Source organism: Melospiza melodia, chromosome 14, assembly GCF_035770615.1.
Source record: "Melospiza melodia melodia isolate bMelMel2 chromosome 14, bMelMel2.pri, whole genome shotgun sequence".
Classification (NCBI taxonomy): Eukaryota; Metazoa; Chordata; class Aves; order Passeriformes; family Passerellidae; genus Melospiza; species Melospiza melodia.
Window position 1 is genome coordinate 16,118,676 of NC_086207.1, and position 20,494 is coordinate 16,139,169.

Genomic DNA, 20,494 nt, shown 5'->3' on the forward strand with positions numbered 1-20,494 from the left:
TCACTAACATTTGGCTGGGATTCTGCAGGAGCATCTGTTTGGCCTGAAAAATTCCCAGTTGTGAATTAGGGCTGATAACTGCTGTTCCCTTTACTGGTGTTTAGTAAGTTCTTATCAGAATAAAAGCTAGACCAGCAAGTGCCTAAAATATGTTTCTCTGTCCTTTGCATTCTCCCAAGCCAGTATTTGAATGATAAAAATTTTAAAGGAAGCTTTTAGGGTGATAAATAATTATTTTGCCAATGTACTCATCTCACTATGTTCAGTTCTGGAATAAGAGTGCTGTAATTTAAAAGCACTTCTGTAATGGCTGTATTCTTTGGTGTTATTTGCTCTGCAGGTCTGCCTGCCTCCAAGCTAAAAATACTGACTGCAAAACAATAAACCATATATTTGGATTAAACAGTGACATGTGCCCACAGTGGGGCATACCTGCCTTGTAGCCATAAATACATATTTATAAGCAATATAACATACTAATTTGGATAAAAAGAGAATGCAGATGGCAAGATAATTGCAACTTTGTGTGAGGCTCAAACTGTGTAGTAGAAATGTAGCTTTTAGATAGATAGCATGAAAGAAGGTTGCAGTTTTTTGAGGGAGAAGACAAAATAATTCCTTTTCTTCCTTTGTCAAAGTTCACAGAGGAATAAAAGGACATTGATTTAGTTCCTGGTGATTTGCTCTAGCAAAGTGCTGAAGGGTTTCAGCATGTGGAAATGAGGCAGTGCAGTTTGTGCCATCGCGCTGCCATCACTCAGCTGTCCCTGCCTGCTGCCACCAGCCCTGCACCACTGCTCCTTGGGGACTGGGCCTTCAAAGAGAGCGATCCTCTTTCCAGAATCCTCTTTACTGGAGCCTGTCAGAGCTCCTGCCGGCTCTGGAGGCGCTGATCTCCTGGAATTGCCTCTGGGGAAGTTCAGCTCCCACTGTAGCTCCAGGTAGAAAATTCTCCCACCACCCAAGATCAGCTTCTGCAGCACCTCCTCTTCACAACCTGGTGCCCTTTGGCTGAGCTTTGGTTCAGAAGATGAGCCAAAAAGAAATGAACAAAAGAACAGATGAACAAAAAGAAGGTGGTTGCTGTGGATGGCACAGCCAAGCTTCTTGCAGCCATGCCTGTCCTGTGCTCCCTGCAGGGTTTGTTAACCATTCATGGTGGCACCACTGCGTTACATTCCAGTGTTCTCTGGCTGCAGGTGTCTCTCACCTGGGTCACTTTGAGTCTTCCTTGCCCCACAGAGGTCAGCAGAGAGGAGAGCTGGCACTCAGCAGGGGATGCAGTGAAAGGACAAGTTGCAAAAAGCATCCTTCTGGCAGAAATGCCCTCACCTGATGTACAGATATTTCTGCCATCACCATCCAAAGCAGATTTGAGTCCGTGGACAGCAGTAGGCTGTGAGTGCCCAGTGGGATTTATAAAACTGAAATTCTCTCCAATAATAAATTTTATTCTGAAGCAATGAAATCCAGAGAGCCTACTTGAGTCTGAACCTTGGCTGCCCCAGGGCTCTGGGGGCAGTTAGTGGCTCTGTGATATTTCCAGTGTGCTGAAGAGGTGAAAGTTAAGTAAATTTTACAGCAACTATGAAAATATTTCCCTTTACCTTCATAGTAAAATTGGTGAGAAGTCTTCAGCTTTGAATTTTGCAGGGAATTTTGTAGGCTGGCTGTGACAAAGAGCATCAGGATTAAATCCTGCTATGCCTGTTCCTGGTTGTTTCTGTAAGGAGCTGGTGTTGTGTGCCCCACATTGAGAGCACAACAGGGAACTGAAGTATCCCACCAGGTTCCAAATCAGAGCATCCCAAAGACGTGCAGGAAAGGAAGCTCTGATGTAAACAAACTTTCAGAAATAACTCCACAAGTTGCATTTCAAAGCAAAATCTCGTGGAGACTGCCTATGGCATTTTAAAGGGGATTTCATTAGATCTTGCTAACTTGTCATAAGATCTCCTAAATGGAAGGGTAATGGCTCATAACATTTGTAAGCTTTTTAATTTCATGCAATATGAGCAGTGTAATCAACACCTACTAAAGCAAATCAGCTGTGCCCAGTGGGTTACCTACCTCAGCTTTTGTCTGTATTTGCATTTTGGGTACACCTCTGAACTAACCCTGGGAACCAGGGGCTTGTGGTTCCCCTACCCTGCCATCAGTGGAGGGTTTGTGTTCAGAAAATGTGATGTGATCATTGCAGAAGTGTCTGACCCCATAAGGTGCATAAGCATTTTATACTCAGTGTTTTTCACCTTCTTGTGAGGGAGTTAAAGTTGATGTGGACAAGTTAACAGCTGTGGAGTTAAACACAGGAGGATGAAGGAGACAGAATTTCCCAGATGATCTGTCAATGTATTTTGCTTTTTCCCTTTGACAAGTAAAATTTCTATCTTGAGCTGCTTGTGTGAGGGGAGAGAAACTATTCAGATCATGAGTTTGTTTTGCTGCTCTGGTCCCATTCCCACCTCCTCTTCATTCTAAACTTCTGCAGCTGGACCCTGTGGCAGCAAAAATGAGTGCTGGGCATCCCAGCTCCAAGTGAGCTCTGTGGGCTCTCAGCTTTTGCACTGAATTTTTGCCACAATCCCAGAAATTGTTTCTATTTCAGCTGTGAAAAGGAGGACAGTGGGGCACAGGGAACATGAGGAACTCTAGGGGCTGCATTTCTCTCTCTGAAGTGCAAAGGCTTTGAGTTTAAGGATTTACCATGTCTAGACATTGCTGCTGACAATCAGGATCCTGGCTGCTTTGTAGAGGCTGAAGTACAAAAACAGCTTCTTAATACTAAAAATGAAAAATAAATAAAACTTGATGCAGTATAGTAGAGGGAAGATACAGGAAAATAGAAACACTGAAAGACAAATAGGAAGATCCAATTATAAAGAAAAACGATGTTTTCCTCATTTTCAAGAAGCCTGAAGAGCAGATCTTTGTATCTTTTTACCACAGGACAGCAAACATTTCTGCAGCTCTTCTGCTGATCAAAACTATTTGGGCAGTAAAGTTCTGTATTTTGTAAGGCAAGAGATGACAGACAAGCTGTGCTGTCATTAGGAAGTGCAGGCACACAGAACTGGTTTTACAGACAGCTCAGCTCCTGGGTTCTTTGATGTATGACAGGAAAGCAAAGTCCGATTTTCCAGGTTTCATTTACCAGTTACTATACCTCTTTGTTTTATTTCTAAATAACAGATGTATTTGGAGAAGAAAGAATGCAGGTAAAAACAAGAATTAATTTAAATTTGCTCCTTTACTTTTAGGACAAATTTGCTGATGGTCTTGGGAAAACTAGCGTGCTGCTTTTGAAAGATAAAGTACCAGTTCTTTGGCTTTTAAGATCTTCCTGGTTAGAACATGTTTCCTATAAATGCACATGCAGTAAAAACTTGTTCATGTTGGGGGGTGGTGAAAGAAAGCAGTTTCCATGGTGCCTCGTGTTTTTTTGGTTTTGTTGTTTCTTTTTTTCTTGATTTACTCCAGGTTTTCAGTATAAAATGTTACATGTCCATTGATTTCCTCCTGATGTGCTGTGATTCTGAGTCCCATGGGATTTTAGGGCTGCTTCCAGCCTGGCCTTAAAATGTTCTGAGGCAGGTTGTATCAAGTACTAGCAGGAGTCTGCTCTTGTTTCCCCTCTGAAACAGAATAACCCATGGAACAAAAGGAAAACTAAAAGTGCTTCAGCTCCCAGAATTTCTTCCTTGTTCATCTATCAAGCACAACCATCCTTACATAAAACTGTGGGAGATTCCTCACTTTCAAGCCTTAATTTTTTCATGGGTAGAGCTAAAGCCTCCTTGGCTTTTGCCTTTTCACCTCGGAGGTTCCTCAGGGCACATCCAGGGCTGCTGTCATCCCACTTTCCTCACAAATATCCCTTCTAAGGACAGAGGCACATCCTCCTTTGGAGAACTCTTCTTTATGGTCTACAAGGGAAGGATTTTTTAAAGTTTATTTCAAATTCAGCAGTGATTTGTAAATCACTGTTCATGAAAATGTTGAGGAAATGCCAAGATTTTCACGGTATCTTAGTTGGGCCAGGTTACTTAGTTGGATTCTTGATTAGTAATCTAAACCTAGGCACTAAAAATTGCTTTTATGACCTAGGCTTTTTATTTACTCTTTCTTTCCAGCTGCAGCTTGATATTCTGCTTCTAGTTCCTTCTTCTCCTTGAGCAAAATATTGTGTGATTCCAGTGCTTCTCTCTTGATTTAGACAAGGGGCTGATTTGTGGTGGGACATCCAGTGAAGTGGTGAACATCTGAGTCCTGATTCAGTGCTAAAAAAACAGCAGCAGCTGCAGAAGCTGAAATGGGTGGTTGCTGATTTGAGGAGAAGGTTTGCTGTTCTCTGAATCATCCTTGTTGCTCTTCACAGAGCCTGGGAATTCTTTTTGATGTGCCAGTGCAAACTGAGCCTTCTTGGATGTCGTCTGACAGGACCGCAGCCCAGGGCTGCACAGCTGAAGAGTCAGATGTGTTTTTTTTCCAAAGAGAAGCTTTGTAAGACATCAATATTTAAAATCAGAAAAACAAATAAACTGAAGGCAGTGGGTTGATTGAGGGGAAAAGAGAGGTCACTATCTGACAGATCAGGCATTCCTCTCCAGAAAGGATTTCAGTTTTTCAGCCAAAAGCCTTTTTCTTTCTTTTGATTAGGGTGATTGGTAAAAGTGTGAAGAGTTCATTGTTTATCCTAAAATCCTGTTTTTTCTAGGTGTATTTTGCAGGTTAGGAGTGGCCACATCTTTTATGACCTTAGAGCAGCTGGCATTTCCCTGCAGGCAGAATCACTGTTGTGTCCTACATGCAGGTGAAGCCAAATAATCCATGATCCAAACACACAAATTGCTGTCAGAGATCAGGAGTACCTGCTCAGCTGAAGCTGATTTAGGGTCTTGGTGTCCATGGTTAGAAGGCAGAAGTGAGTTGATGAGTTTCTTCTGCTTTCCATGTTGGATGTTCAGAGCCTGTATTCTCCATCCCTCAGTCTTTAAATGAAATAAAGGCCACACAGGGCAGTGGCATGCATGTTGTCACAGCTGGCTTGAGAAGCACCTTTGATGGCATGTCTGCTGCTGCTTGGAGCTATAATATTTATCTGTATTCTGCTACCTAATGAAAACCCCAGCTCCTCCTGCAAACTGACTTTTGCTCTTTGTTTTCTGAAGATCCCAACTGTTATTTATAAATGATGAGCCTTGATGTTGGTACCAAGTTGGGGGAGCAGGAGGCTTTTTGTTTCTCTCTGCAGCATCATCTGTGATGCAGCATGCTGGGAGGGGCAGCTTAGGTGAAGCAGAAGAAACAGGAGCACACAGGCAGGACCCTTCCTGTGCCCTTTGCTGTAGGAGCCACTGGCTGGGTGCCTTCACTGATCAGTTCTGTTCCTCCAGAGTTTGGGAAGGACTTCAGGAATAAAAACACCAGCAGAAAAATACCTTTGCAAAGCAGGAGATGTCAGGTTGAGCCACCCTGCTGATTGCCCAAAGAGTAATTGGGGTCCTTGGCTCTGATATTCCTCCCTGGGCTCTGTTTTCCCTTCACACATCCGATTCTCTTTGGTTGCTTTTGCCATTACTCACCATTTCCCCAGACAACTTTCCTGTCTTCTTCCAGGCATGGAGAAAGCATCTGCTGCTTTTTCTGCCAGCCTGACATCTCTTGAAATCCCACTCCCCAGCTCCCCAGTGGAGCTGGTTAGGGATGTGTGTTCCTGTAGCACAGCAATACCCTGTGCTCCCTCCTCTCCTCGCCCCTGAGCAGATTCTCAGGAGTGTCTGTTGACTGGCAGCCACAAGATCCATCCAAATCCCAGCACAAACATCCTTCTCCTGCACCTGTGCTGCTGATCACACCTGTGCTGCTGTGCTCTCTCTGTGGGTGCATGCGTGCACTGTGGCAATGATTTAGCATCCTGATTTAGGATCTTCCCTTCAGACCAGCCTAATTCCACATCCCATCTGCATCTGTCATTTTACCTGTCCAAGTGCTCTCTCACCTCAGCTCTTGGATTTTCAGCCTCTCCAAGGCAGTGAAGTTTGCAGTTCTGCCCCTCTGAGACAGTTCCTGTCTGACATTAACTCACACTCAAACTGCTCCAGCTCTGCAGCTCCGAGCTTGGCCTCTCTGTTTATCCTGGGGAGGAAGACTCTGGTCTTGTAGACTCACACAGCATCCTTAAAGGCAGCTATTGTTCATTTCAGCAGAGGAAACAATGTGCCTGCACTTCAGCAATTCAAAACCAGTTTGTGCTGATGTTTCTGTGACCCCATAACCCTGTATCATAATTAAAGCAGATAAATCACTTCGGTATCAGAGGTACACTCATAGGCCCAGCCTTCCTTTCCTGCCCTTCCCCTACAGGGTTAACTGAGCATATTTCTACAATAAATATTCTCACAACAAGGCCTAAATATGGTTTTCATCAATCATTTTATAGCTGCTTCCAACCTGTCACACAGAGTAGGCATTTACAGCAGCTCAGGAAAAAAATGCAGAAAAACCGCAAATAAAAGAATTGAAATAGAAAAGCTGAATTTTCCACCAGGAATGGTCAGATAATCTTTCTTTGTGTCTTGTGCAGTGGCAAGTGGACAGTCTCCAATGAATAAATAATTGCAGATCCAAGAAATGAGATTATTACTCCCATGAAGCAGTGGAAAAGGAGAGTTCCCTGTGCCCTTCAAACATATTTTCTGAAGCACAATCCTGAATTTACCTGTGGAGCACAGCAAACCTGAACAATGCGGCTCATAAATAAGAGCTTTTTAATTGTGACAGGAGCCCAGAAACTGAAACACTTTTATTGCAGGAACATGTCTGGGCTGCACCTTGTCATTTCACAGGCCAGATGCATGGGAGAGAACTCCAGTGGGTAATCACACAAGTGAGGATGGCTGCCTGCATCTTGCTTCCCAGCCCCTCACCATGCTGTAATATAGTTGCTTTTGCAGTGTAATTGCTTTCTCTGCAGGGTTCCTTCCTATTGATTCTGCTTGTGTGGATCTAAATGGTTTGCAGGTTGTAACTAGACTCAGGTTGGTCTGCACCTCCACTGCTCTGTGCTAGGCAGCTCACGTGGCACTTCTGAGAGACTTCAAAGCTGCCCAGATAGCATCACTCCCTGGCCTGCACCTATATATTTGCTTGGGAGAGAGGGGCTGGATCAGATAAGTTCAGAACATCAATAAATACATGCATTTTGTTTGGTGACACTTGTTCAATTTGAGTCTTTTTCCCAGGAAGCAGCTTGTGTTGTGTCATTTTTTCGGCGCGCTGTGTAAATGCTCTGCATCTGCAACTGTCAAGGCTGGTGCCATCCCCTAGCAGCACCATCTGCTCGCTCACAGAGTGCTTTTTGCACAGATAAAAAATGTGAGGTGTTACTCATAATTAGGCAAATCACATGCTGTGATCTGTGATTGATTTGGTTCCTGTTGCTGGTTACCTCGCATATGTCTGTGTGTCCATAAGTATTGTCTACATACCAGCATATGGATGCAGATGAGTCACAAATCCTTTTTTCCCCAATCCAGACAGATGGAAATGTTTTCCCTTCTTCTTATTAGCAGCAGCTGAATTTCAGTCACACCAGGGGCCTCTGCTAGGAGCTTTGCTGTGTTTTGTGCTGCACACGCACCCGTAAGTTGGCATGGCCATTTATAATCTAATACAAGAAGCAAGCCATCCATGACATGCAGCAAAGGAAAGCTGTAATTTCAAAGCAGTGTTCAGAGGTATCCACCTTATTAGCCTTCCAGGAGAAAAATATCTGGATATATAACTTGGCATTACGCAGTGCAGTAACAGAATGCCTAAAAGGATGTGTGAGCATTGCAGAGCCCCAGTGTCTCTGCTGAATCTGATTTCTGGGAAATACTGCTGTGCTTTTCTGAGTAATAACAGTATGTGCTCTTAAACATGTGTTCTGTAAACCTCATTCACTGAGATCTTAATTGTTTCTGGTTGTACTATGGTCCAAGTAGTGTTGGCGGTAAGGGAAAGTAAGAAATTAGTAGTTCTGTATAATTTTGATAGTGTCTTCCAATATCTTTTATAGGTATTGAAGTATGATTTACTGGCAGTTTTAAAAGATGTTTAAGGCAGGCAGTAGGGACACCAGAAAGGCCATAAAAATGAAAACACATGAACAGAGGTCTGCATGCTTGACTGGAGTAAAAGTTACAAGCAGTGGAGTAGCTGTAGTGTTGGATGATTTAGAATATTTTTAAGCCTCAGCAGAGCTCTCTTCTTTTCTCTCCCTCTCTCCTGTGCCTACCTACAGTGTGTTTACTTCAGCAGGAGATCTGTCACCACTGGACTCTGATCAGCCCAAGGCAGAAAATAGGATATAACTTAGCACAAATCCACAGTCCTGCTGCTCCACCACCTCCTTGCAGACAAGGATCAGATTGGAGCAGCAGCAGCTGCAGCAGCTTGGCTTTTCTGCACAGGAATTCAAGGAAATTGAAATGTTTAGAGAATACTTGGTTGATTTTATGCTGGAGGGGCTGAGCAGTGTGCTGAGAACCCAGGTCTGCTGTTGACCTGTTTTAGAGCATTGGTTTGAGCCTGGATTTGTTTGTGCAAGGGAGAGCTGTTCCCCAGGGATGCTGAGTTAATCATCAGCACACGTTTGATTGACTCTGGTGTGTCTCCTTTGGGTGAGCTCTCAGTGCAGGGAAGAGCTTGAAGCATTTTCAGAGTTAGCCGGTTGTTTCACAACTTGTGCTTCTCTCTTCATTTCATTTCTCTGCCTTACCAGAGGGCTCCTGGAGCTGAGCTTGCTTCAATCATCAGACTTTTTTCCAAAGCCAGTAATGATCCCTTCAGTCCTACTACAGAGAAGGTTTTGTGGATGTGCAGCAGCCTTCAGGTGTTACAAAAACCTGATGTTTGTAAAGCAGATAGATGCTTCAAACCCAGATTTCCCACCCCTGCGGATACTGAAGAGAACTCCAGCATGCACAGTTGCATTTTATTTTCATGTGTATGTCTGTTGGTTTCATCAAGTCACCTGTGGTTTTCCTTGCATTATAAGTCAGCGAAGTAAAAAAGAAAGAAGAACAGCAATGAAGTCAAGGCAGGTGTAATGCCTTGGAAATTTTTCAGTGTTGTTTTTTAATATCAGCAGACATGGTGTAATTTAATTTTCAGAAGAGTCTCAGCTGCAAAGTAGCTGATTAGGCATCTTGAAGAAGCAGCCAATCTCTCAAAACGCTCTGTTCATGAGATTATTACAGGTATTCTTCTAAAGAGAAAAACCCCTAGATTGCCAGAAATAAATCACTTTGAAGGATCCAAACCCCTTTGGGTAGCCTTCCAGAAGCAGAACCCAGTCATTTAGATCTCATATCACAGACCTGCCTTCTCTGCACTTCAAAAAGAAGAGTCGAAGATAATTGCTTTAATGGAGCAGAAGGAAATTTATCTTTTGTTTCTATTGTTACTAAAAGAACTTCAAGAAGTGCCATGAAAGAGAGGGGTTTGTGGCATTGGACCTGCACTATCTGTGCCGTTAGAATATGTCACACTGGCTGGGACCACAGTATTTTCTGAGCTTCATGGTACTGTAAAACATATTCTGTGAAGGTGACTGACCTTTGTATAGAAAACAGAACTTGAATTTTTTTTTTATTTAAGCATTTGAGCTCTTGATAAAAAGTCAGAAGTTGTAGCACAGCACACCAAGCTCATGATGCTTCATTTATGTTTTTGAGTGTAGGTCAGAGCTGTGCCAGCTTACATGACCTGGGCACATTCCACTTGTGATAAAGTTTGTTTCCTGGAAGAAGAAGATGCAAACTACATTTTGTTACATCTCCACTGAACCTACTGCCTGCTTCCTAAAAATCACCATCTTCAGACACACATCTAGCACATACTGGGCCATTTTAAAACGTTTGTTTTAATCTGTTTGTTACCAATTCTGTTCACAGTTTGCTTTCATTCTGCTGTAAAAAGCTTACGCTGTCAAATCAGAAGTTTTACTAAGAAAGGGATTTAGTAACATGAACATTATGTTCAGCTGTTTGAAGGACAAAATCAAGATGAAAAGAGACTCAGTGATTAAACAACAAAAAGTATGTTTAAATCATATTAAGGGCTATTTTCAATCTTATCACCTAAGGATTTAGCTACATGCCTTAAATTTTTATGCCAGGAAGCTTCTGGGGAAAATCCTATTCCTGCAGTGGGGATCTAGACCAGAAAAAGGAGGAAGAGCTTTTGACATAGAAGCAGTAATGGTTGGTTTGCAAGTTTAGCGTGAAGTCTGGATTTTCTGCTGGTATGGATGAAGGCCAGGCTGCTGTTCCAAGCAGGACCTTAGGGATGGGGTTCAGTAGATGCTCCCCATTTTTTTTCTTCACAGGCAAAGGTAGATGTTGTCCAGTGCTCCCAGTTTGCTCTTCAGGAGGTGCATGGTGTCTGCACAATGTTCTGTGAGCTTTGCTGGGGCTCATGGTGGTGCCAGTTCCCTGATCCTGCAGCATCTCTCAGTTCTGAAGGGGTTTTACTCAGTCTCCTCCTAACTCTCTATTTTAAGGGGGCAACTCTGAATGTTTCCAGCATCATATACTCTCCAAAGGAATTTCTGTTCCCAAGGCAGGAGGAAGTGCACCCTTGGGGACAGGTCCTGGTTTTATTGACTGCTCACAGTGTGTTCTGGAGACCTTTGTGGTTCAGAAACTCCAAACCTCAGTGACGTTTTCCTGGTGCTTCCCTTTGAAAGAGGAGCAAGTGGTTCGGGAGCATGCAGATCTGGGTTAGAAGGACTCATTTAAGCATGTCTGTGTCAGCTCACCAAAAGTGACAGAGTGAGGGTCACCAGGTCAGCTTTCCTGATGGGTCAGGGGCCGTGCCTGATACCTGCACTAATGAATGAGCTGCACAACATGGGGTGTCCTCAGCACTGCTCTGCGCCTGGCCACACAAATTGAAACTACAGAAGTCTCTTTGTGGCTTTTCATTAGAGGTTTGCCATTCTTGATGAAGAACATTTCAGGCGCCCTAAAATTACTGCTGTGTCTCTCAGTTATTGGGCAATGAATTCTTGCTGCTCCAAACCAGAAAAAAACGAGGTGCAGCTCTGAGCTGTCCCTACCATTGAAAAAAGCAGTGCAGGAAATTGCTGTTATTGCTGTTATCACATTTAGCTGCTGGTTGGATTTGAAGAAGGGAATATATTTATTACCCACACAGAACAGCACCCAGGGGTGCAGGCAGGTGAGTGCTGCCTGTGGCTGTGGGCCAGAAGCAGGAGAGCTTTTGCTGGCTGCTTGCCTTACAGAAAACAAGATTCTGCCCTCTGACATTCCAGCTGAGCACTGAGCAGTGTTTGCTTCCTGTAATGTCACTGAGAGGTGGGGTTGAGCAGGAAAATGGTGCTCTGAGTGACTTCTCCATAGACTGCTCCTTGCCAGCCTAGATTATGCCTTAAGATTTTATTTTTACCATTATTTTGTCGAGCCTGCAGGAAATTCACCATTTCCATTATTTCCACAAGCTTCACTTGGCACTTACTGTGTGAAGTCTGTGAATCCATAGGATCAGGTCAAAGCTGTTCCTTTTGACCATCTGAACTACAAACACGCCAACTGTGAGGCATTATTTTTAAATTGCCTGTAAAAATTTAAAAGGATTTCCAAATATTTTTAATAATTCCCTAAAACAGTCTAAGGACATCTGTTAAAGTACTGAATTTCCCAGAAGACAGCAGTAGTTGGGATTGCTTCAGCTGCAAATTAAGGTTGTCAGTCAAAGGGCTTTTTCTGTTTCAGTCTTTGATCTGGGAGTTTTTAGCATCTCTTCCAAAGTGAGCCAAAGAAAGACAGCTAGTGAGCTGTTCTGGCTTGTTTTGCCATGTGTTTAACCTAGCAAACAGTCAGTTGATACCTTTTGTGAAGTTTTCTATATTTTACTGGATACCTCTGCTTGGTGAGGAACCAAGCTATGCAGTTTTGACATATATTTGCACTTTTCATATTCTTTTTTCTGCAGCATGTGTCCAATGTTTTAATATATTGAGTAGCTGTGGCAAATGCTTTTGTGTGTCTGCACACATTTTTTAAGGCACTGGCTCTGCTAATGAGCTGGAGTAAGAGGCAGAATGATGTATTTACTCTCCAGGATTTCCTGCAGAGATGAATTGTAGGTTCATGGTGAGCTGAAAGGACGTGACCAGCCCAAAGAGTCTTTAAAAGATGTTCTTGTTTATTGCATGCTGATATTCCAACTCCAGCTCCATCAAGGGCTATGACAGTTTATGAAAATATTACTTCTCTCCATAACTGTTTTATTGTGGTGCTGATGCCATACTGATCTAGATTTCCACCTGCTCATATGCATCAGAATACTTCATTTTGTGTCATGGTAACGTGAAAGTGTAAGAGAAGGGGAAGGCTTTGTCTTTTCAGTTGTAAATCCTAACTGGCTTTTAAAGCTTTCATTATTTTGTTCTGTGTGATTGAAAGAAGCTGGCATCATCACCAAGCTTGCAACAGAGGAAACTTTTTTTTTTTAATGTTCAGTGTTTAAAAGATGTCAATGTTATTTCCTTTGTAAACAGAAGATGATGGATAGAAAATCTGCCGAATTTTCAGCAAAAGGGAGTAATTTCTTCAGTTCTTTTTCATTCCTTAATGGAAAAAGAATTATGGAAATGAGAGCAGGCATTGCATTAAGTGCTTCCAATGTTCTTTCCCTGCAGACCAATAAAAACATAACTCCTCCATTAGGGAAATTTAGTTTTTTGAAGGCTGTGTGAATTTGAGTTCTGAATGAGTGAATGAGATGACTAGGCTGGAGTAAACATTTCCGTGTCTGATTATGTATTTTAAGCCTTTTCTAGATGGATACCAGCTCTTTCCTTGTCTTGTAGGTCTTCTTCAGAGCAACTCTTTCTGTGGCTTTTTACATTGGCTTATCTTGTAGTTCCTCTGTAGTGCAATCTCACATTACAAAGAGCAGCAACAGAGTTTTCAAAGTCATGGGAATTTAACTATTCTTCTTGCCTGACTGTGAACTAGAGTTCATGGCTTTTTCAAAACACTCCATTCAAAACTCCATAAGCAAAATTCAAACAGTAAAAGTCAAAAAAAAAACCCAAAAAAAAAAAAAAAACCTTTTCTGTGCTTCCTATGGCGTGCTTATAGTAGCTATTATAGTAGCTATAGTCTTATCCATAACTGTACATTATGCAGATTGTAGCTGTCTACCTTTAAAAATACTCTTTATGTGTAAGTGGGAAATGGATATGCAGCAGTGAACTGCTGTTCCTGGGTGTGCTCAAATCAGGTCCCTGAGCAGGGGGGATCCAAGTGAAGCCATCTCTTCTTTCTCAGCTGTTAACCATGAAATAGTAATAAATAATCAGCATTCATTTCTAGAAGTTCTAGAAGATAACAAATAAAAATTAGAGAAAAGGAGAATCATTACAAGTCATTAGAACTGATCCTTACTTATAAATTATTAATCATAATTCAGTTTTGTATACAATGATACTTAAGGTGTCAGACACAGTGAAGAAGTATAGAAGGATGATTTGTCCTCATTTAGTGTAGGAGGGGACAGAGGCACCAAGAGCTTCTGAAACTGGTCCAAGATGTGGAAATGATTAAGTGAAATTCATTTTTTCATTATTATTTTTATTTAGTTGTAAATAGCCTGGATGTAGCCTAAATGTTCTAGTTATAATTGATCAAACAAACCCCATTCTACTCTTTATTGTTGAAGGGTTGCCCATGGGAACATGCTGCAAAAACAGTGAAGGCAGCAAATGTAATTATTGTGAATATTTGGTCATGTGAGGTTGGTTTTATTTTAGTTTTTTGAGGTCTGTTTTCTGAAAACACTGCTGGGAATTGTTTGTTCATCACTAGAGTGTTCCCTGAAGGCGCAGTCCACTACAGGACTCCCAGTAATAATTTCTGTGTTCCTATTATATTTTATATGCAGACAACTTAATCCTTCTGCCATGAGCCAGAAAAAATGGTATCTATGAAATTATTGTGTTTATTACAAATCCAGGAGGCAAGGAAAACATGTCTGACCCACAGGATTCTCTGTCCCCACCCTGATTATTCATTCCTAATGGAAAAAGTTTGAAATGCTGGCAAAAACACATTGGGCATAAAAATTTTCAACTTCTTGCTGATTTTAAGTTGAAAACTTTTCAACTTCTTGCTATTTTATCTCCTCTGTGTCTCAGTTAATTGATGAATCTGATCAGCTGCGTGCTTTAGGTGTTATGAAGGGATGCTGGTGGTGAATCTCCACCTCTCTCATGGGATTTGTGGCTGATTTGATTTGGGGTCAGCCCGTGCTGGTGCTGTGGGTGGCTGGTAGCCCCTGAGGAGCCAGCTGTGCCCAGCTGTGCAGGCTGGGGCTGCCTGTGGAGAACACGAGTTCCCCGGTGCCTGGGCTGTGTTTGCGCGCAGGAGCAGCCAGATGGTTGGAGCTGTGGGTTTGCTTTGGCTTCACTCTGAGCACAAGTACCTGAGGTGGATGTTGCCAGGTCACTGCGTGGCCCCTGTGTGCTGCCAGCTGCTCTGGCTCTTCTCTCTCAGGTGTGTTTAAAGCATTGCAATGAGAAATTGGTGGAACTCTCTGTGCTTGAGTGGGAAGTGGGGAAGAGTTTGTGTCTTGTGTTCTGCAGACCCCATGGGATGGGTCTGGTCACAGGCTGGCATCCCAGCCACAGTGTGGTGGGGAAATGTGCCAGGGGCTTCACAAGTGCTTTGAGATCTAAGGCACTCTCCACATATTAATCACATTTTCTCCTCCCCAGCCCTTGGGCACGGCTCTCTCATGTGGTGGGCACACATTGTCACCCACTGGAGTCATCAGAAGCTGTAGTTTTGCAGATTTGCCTCTGAAATGCACTGCTGCAGTCCACCACCCTCCTGAAACACCTTTGGGAGCTTAGCTCAGGTCCCATATCACCTTTTAAAATTACAGGGTGGTTGGTAGAGTCAATCACCCCTAAAGCAAGGCACTGCCTGGGCCAGACAGAGCTGTGGTGTCCACTCTGGGCTTATCCTGGGCAGGAGGAGTTCCTGCAGGGTGGATGCACCCCAGGCTGGGGGTCAGTGCTGGGCACAGCTCCAGCTGCCTCACCCAGGCTGCCATCCCCATCTCACACCCTTGGTCTCGTGGTCTTGTTCCAGGGCAACCCCCTGTACTTCCAGTCCGCCAGGAACGTGACCGTGAACATCCTCAACGAGAACACAAAGGTCCTCACTCGCCTTGTAACAGGTAAGGAGGGGGAAAGGCTCCTTGGAGGGATCAAAGTGGTGTTTGGGGATGCTCTGCTGGCTTCAGCACGCCGAGGGGAGCCTGGGTGTCTAGTGGAGTAGAAATGAAAACTTGGCTGCACTCTGTAGAAACAAAGGCAGGGACAGGAAAGCTGTGCTGGGGAGGCACCTGGCTGGGGCTGTCTGACAACAAAACAAACCATCATTTTCATCTGAAAGCCAGCCCAGAGTTAGAAATATTTGTTGTATGACATCAGGGTCAAGAGGAACATACACCAGACTGACATTTCTGTTCTAACAAGAACAGATTTTTCTGAAGACATTTATAACTTGCCTGAAATCTTGGGAACACTGGAGCCCAACCGTGGCAACAGTTTGCAATTTAAAGTCCTCCTGCTGATGAAGAACTCCCTTTGCACCCAAACAAGAGTGTGTTGGGTGGGGAAATGGGTGTTTTGTAAATCCCCAGTGCACGGCAGCCTTTGAATGAATGAATAAATAATTTGGGTTGAAATAGTCTAATGCATTATATAAAGAATATGGCACTGTATATGTGATATAAAATATATATTTGATATGGGACAGAGATATATTTACTGAGATTTATGGATAGACTGTGAGAAGTATTGGTGTGTGGCAAGGGCAGTAATCCATAAACATGTTTCTAAGTTGAGACTGGGTTGCTTGGTTTGCTTATATAACATCTTGGCCTTTAGTCACAGTACTAAATAATTAAATATGCAGCTTCAGTGAGCAATTATTTAGGCAGCATGTGTGAAACTTGCCTGGAGGAAGGAAATAAATTCGACCCCAGGCTCCCTGATTCTCACATTCAGAATGAAGATCTTCAGTTTGTTGGTTCTCCATGTAGTTTCAAGAGGGTGTTTGGTTCACTTAAGCACCACTGTGTTACAAGAGTTTGGGACTCAGTGATACCTCCCAGTGTGATGCTCTGGCTATTGAGCTTTTTATGCATTCAGCACCAGCTTTGGTTTCACAGTGGAGCAAAGATGTGGTCCCATGTTGTGCCTACAGCAAGGATGAGTGGGAAGGTGGTTAATAAGCAAGACACAAATCAGATTTTTACTGCATTTTCTCAGTGTGGCTGCACGACTTTTTAAGTATTTCCAGGGATCTCAGCATGGCCTCGCTTGTGTGAAGTGCAAACCACACGTATGATTCTGTGTGTCCAGGTGCCAGCACAGGTTATCTGTGGGTAGGGTAGGGATGGAGTTTTTAAGAAAATACTGGCTTTCAAGTGTTAATTTTCTTGTCTTTTGACAAATGAGACTGGTCTTGAAGATGGCCATAATTAATGCCAAGTCCAATCACATGCCTCGTGCAGGATGATATTCCAGCAGGGCTGTGGCTTGGTTGGAGTTGGGAGGGCTGATGAGTGGTGAATTGTCCAAAGTCTGACTAGGTCAGTAACCCAGGGCAGCCTCTTTGTAACTCTTGGCAGCCTCACAAACCTGCACAGAATGGCTCTCAGGCAGCTGATGTTTATCAGCCCCCACAAGAAAACGAATTGCCAGAGGCTTTCCAGCCCTGTAGGGCACAGCAGCCTGCAGGAAAAGCAGCAGAATTGAAATAAGATCTTCAAAGGAAAGTTTTACTTGTCTAAAAACTTTCTGCACTTTGAGAGGATGCCATTTTTTCCTGGCCTGCACATGATTGAAGGAGTGTAAAACAAAACATTTGCTCCTGTGCGGGTGTTTGTCTTTTTTTTTTTTTTTTTTTTTAATTGGGCTGTGCATGACACTGATAGAATTTTAATCCAGATGTGTTTAAAAGCTAGAAAACCAGGAATCTTTTACACAGCAGCATCAGTCCAAGCAAAATGGGCCCAGGAGCTCTTGATGCCTCTTACACCTGCAGCAATACTCTCAAAGCATGGCTGGATTTGTTCATTGCTGTTTCACAGATGAGTCTGTCTTTTTGTAAAAATATCCCAGCTATCCCGAGTTCAATGGTGATTTTATGGCACACATAAGCATTAGAAAAGCATAAGTAGAAATAGTTGAGCAGTTTTTACTTGGGTAGAAAACTGCCCTTTCCTAATAAGATCTAAAAAGCCTCTCTGTTTGGTGTCTCTGATGCAATTTGTTGAGCTAGTATTACTCAGAAAATGGGTTTATTGAATGTATGAAGCTACTGTGTGATTTTCTTACACTTTTCCCTAAAGTAAAGCTTCTTCCCCCCAGGTCCCCAAGCAGTGGAAGCACACAGCCAAAAATTTGAGGTGAAAACCCTCTCTGGAAAATTGCTGTTTTCTGCAGATGACAACGAAGTGGTGGTTGGAGCAGAGAGATTGAGAGTTCTAGGTAAGAGATTGTTCATTAAGCCACAATTTTAATATGCACCTCTTCAAATCTGAGTAAAGTTTTGCCTGAATTTTCTTCCTCCTTGCTGGAAGCTTCTTTTGGAGATAAAACCTTGTGCTGTCTTTATGGCTTTGAATCTTCTCCAAGCAGGTAAAGGCCAGGAGTTTCTGTGTGAGGGCTTTCTTAACCTGCACCATTTGTTCTTTCCCCTCCATTAAAAACTCCCCTGGAAGTGGTTTGTCTGGCCAAGTGAAATAGCTTTAAAACCAGTTTTGGAACCTGAATAACTTTTATTTCTTGGATCTGGGGTGGAGGACAGTGAGGGGTTGCCCCAGGGATGTGCCCATGTCTGCAGTCACTGTGCAGAGGGAACCTCAGGGTTCATGGTTTGGTGCCAGCAATGTCACCAGCTCCTCCTGCATTCTGAAACAAACATCAGGAGGATCTGCCTCCCCAGCTGGGCTGCCTGCCAGGCTTTTTTCCTAATAAAGTAGGAATAAATGGTATTTCCTAATGAAAACTGGGAATACAGTCTGGGTTTGGGATGTAGCAGTTCTTGTTTATTTGGATTTCTGTGGTTTTGTTTTGGTTTTTTGTTTGTTTGTTTGTTTCTTTGTTACTAATTGGAGAAACAAAACAGTTGTGGCTATTGGAAATACTGAAACTTATTTGATAGCTATATAAAATTAACTGTCTGGAAGTTGAATTGTTGTGCTCCCCAGTTCAAGCCATGCTCTTTGGTTAGTCTGGGATTTGGTCAGGAATGTTTTCACACAGGACCAGAGTGGGTAGCTCAGTGCTGTTCACAGTCACACAACAGTGCTGCTGGTCTCTGTGGAGGCACCAATATGTGTTTTATAGTGACTTGTTTTGGATGCATCTTTTCATTCCAAACTGTTCCCTACTTCTCTTGTAAAAACAGATCAATAAGTAGCTTCGAATTAAATATAGATGTAGATAGTATTTTTATTATTATTTTTATTATAATTTCTAGCTATTTAATAGATTATTATGTATCATATAAATGGGACTTGGTATCCAAGCCTTACCTTTTTTGCTGCCTGATGTCCTGCTGTTCTGGATGGTTCCTGTTTGTGGGCAGGGTGTGTGGAGCTCTCTGCACATCACTGTTGTTACACACAGCACTGGTTCAGTCACCAGCTATAAAAGGTTAGGTGGGCTTCACAGGATAAATGTTGAGCTTCACAAAATTCAGAGTATCTTTGTTAGCTTAGAACTTTGAAGGGGCGCAGTCAAAATTCTTGTGGTGCTCCAGAGCTGGGGACATTTGTAACAATCCATGTTCTCTAACAAAGCTCCCTTCACACTGCACCTTTCAGAGCTAGTTCTTGCAGGGTAGATGAAGTCAGGAAGCAACAGTTTTTAAGTGTTTTCTTGGAGGCCTTAAAAGAGATTTACATTGTTGATTTTAAAAAAATTACAGAACCTTCTTACAAGCTGCAATTACTCCTTTTTCAGATTACATACTTTAAAAAAATTGCTTTTAAATTCCTCTGTACTTTGAAGAAACCAGGAATTAATTTTGATAGCTATTTTGAGGTACTGCTTTGTTTTAGTCTCCAGACTAAACAGCATCAAAAATCTGCTGATCACTGTACTGCACTTTGATTTTTACCTGTAACTGAGTGTTTCTCAAGGCTGGTTTGACTTTTGCAGATCTATCAGAAAAGAAAAAAATAAAATCATACTACTGGTGATGTTGCATAGCAAGTATTCCAATGACCTTGAGCTGAAATGCTTTCTGAGTTCATTCTTGGCTTTGTTTTTCTCCAGCTTTGCTTCCCCAATCTAATTTTATCTCCAAAAGTGTTTGCCGTGGCTGTTTGCCATGCTGGGGAGTGTTACACCATATGTTCGTGTTTCTTGCAGTGTTTTTGTCTGCTCTGAAGGCCAGTCCGAGTTGCAGCACACAGTCAAATCCCTTTGATCATTCCTCTGGTGTTTGGGCTCTCAGGTGCTGCTGGAATGTGTCTGCTGACACCCATCTAGGCCATGTAAATAATTTCAACTTGTTCTTGTTATTACTGAACAAATACTTCTTGTAGAGGCAAGTGTGTGTCAACAACCTGGCATGAAAGTCATCCCACAGAGGTCAGAGCAGCAGTTCTTGTGGCCAGCTTTGAATATTGCCAGAGACAATAACTCTTTTCTTTGTACAGACTCCAAAGTTTTTTTCTGGAAGTTTGTGCTACAAACCGATGCTGAATCCTTGTCCTGAGAAAAGAGGTGCTCTGCTGTTTTGAAATGAACCCTGCTCTGGGTATCTAGAGGGTTTTTCAACATTAGCAGGGGATGAAAAAGGGGAAGAATACACAGAATTATAGATTAAAAACAAATGCAAGTAGGACATACGATGCATTTGATGGTGCTTCAAAAACCCACGCAGCACGGGCAGTGCAGATTTCCATATGAAAGTGCTTTTTATTTGATTTGTATTTTGGGGAGTTATTTCTGATTTATGAGCATTAAAGGACACAGAGAGACAGAGCTGGCCACCTCTGCTTTTCATGTATGACGTAATTTCAGTGATTTTTTTTTATATAGTGAATCCAGTCAAAGCTGCCATCATAAGAGGATGGCAGGAGCTTCTGTCTAAGGGGAAGGGCAGATCTGAGCCCTGCTAACACTGACACAACCTTGGGCAGACCCAAAAATCCCCTCTGCCGTGCTCAAGTTGGGAACTCAGCACTGCCTGGGTCCAGATAACCCTGAGGGAGCTTTTGTTTGCCTGCAAGAACCCTATAAAAACTGAGCCCTACAACGACTCCACTCTGCCCTTTCACTTCTGAACTCTTCTGCCAGTGCTCGTGTGGGGATGGGATGGGATGGGATGGGATGGGATGGGATGGGATGGGATGGGATGGGATGGGATGGGATGGGATGGGATGGGAT

The 20,494-nt window shown here is 42.8% G+C and overlaps 1 protein-coding gene across 7 annotated transcripts in view; it reads left to right on the top strand.

Moving 5' to 3' along the window:
- SGCD (sarcoglycan delta) overlaps nucleotides 1-20,494 on the top strand; it is a 310,429-nt gene that overhangs the window by 240,010 nt on the left and 49,925 nt on the right. For all 7 annotated transcript variants that reach the window (XM_063168909.1, XM_063168911.1, XM_063168908.1 and 4 more), the window contains 2 exons: nucleotides 15,171-15,258; nucleotides 17,462-17,581. In XM_063168909.1, the coding sequence (XP_063024979.1) occupies nucleotides 15,171-15,258; nucleotides 17,462-17,581 (208 nt within the window). The remainder of the gene's footprint in view (nucleotides 1-15,170; nucleotides 15,259-17,461; nucleotides 17,582-20,494) is intronic.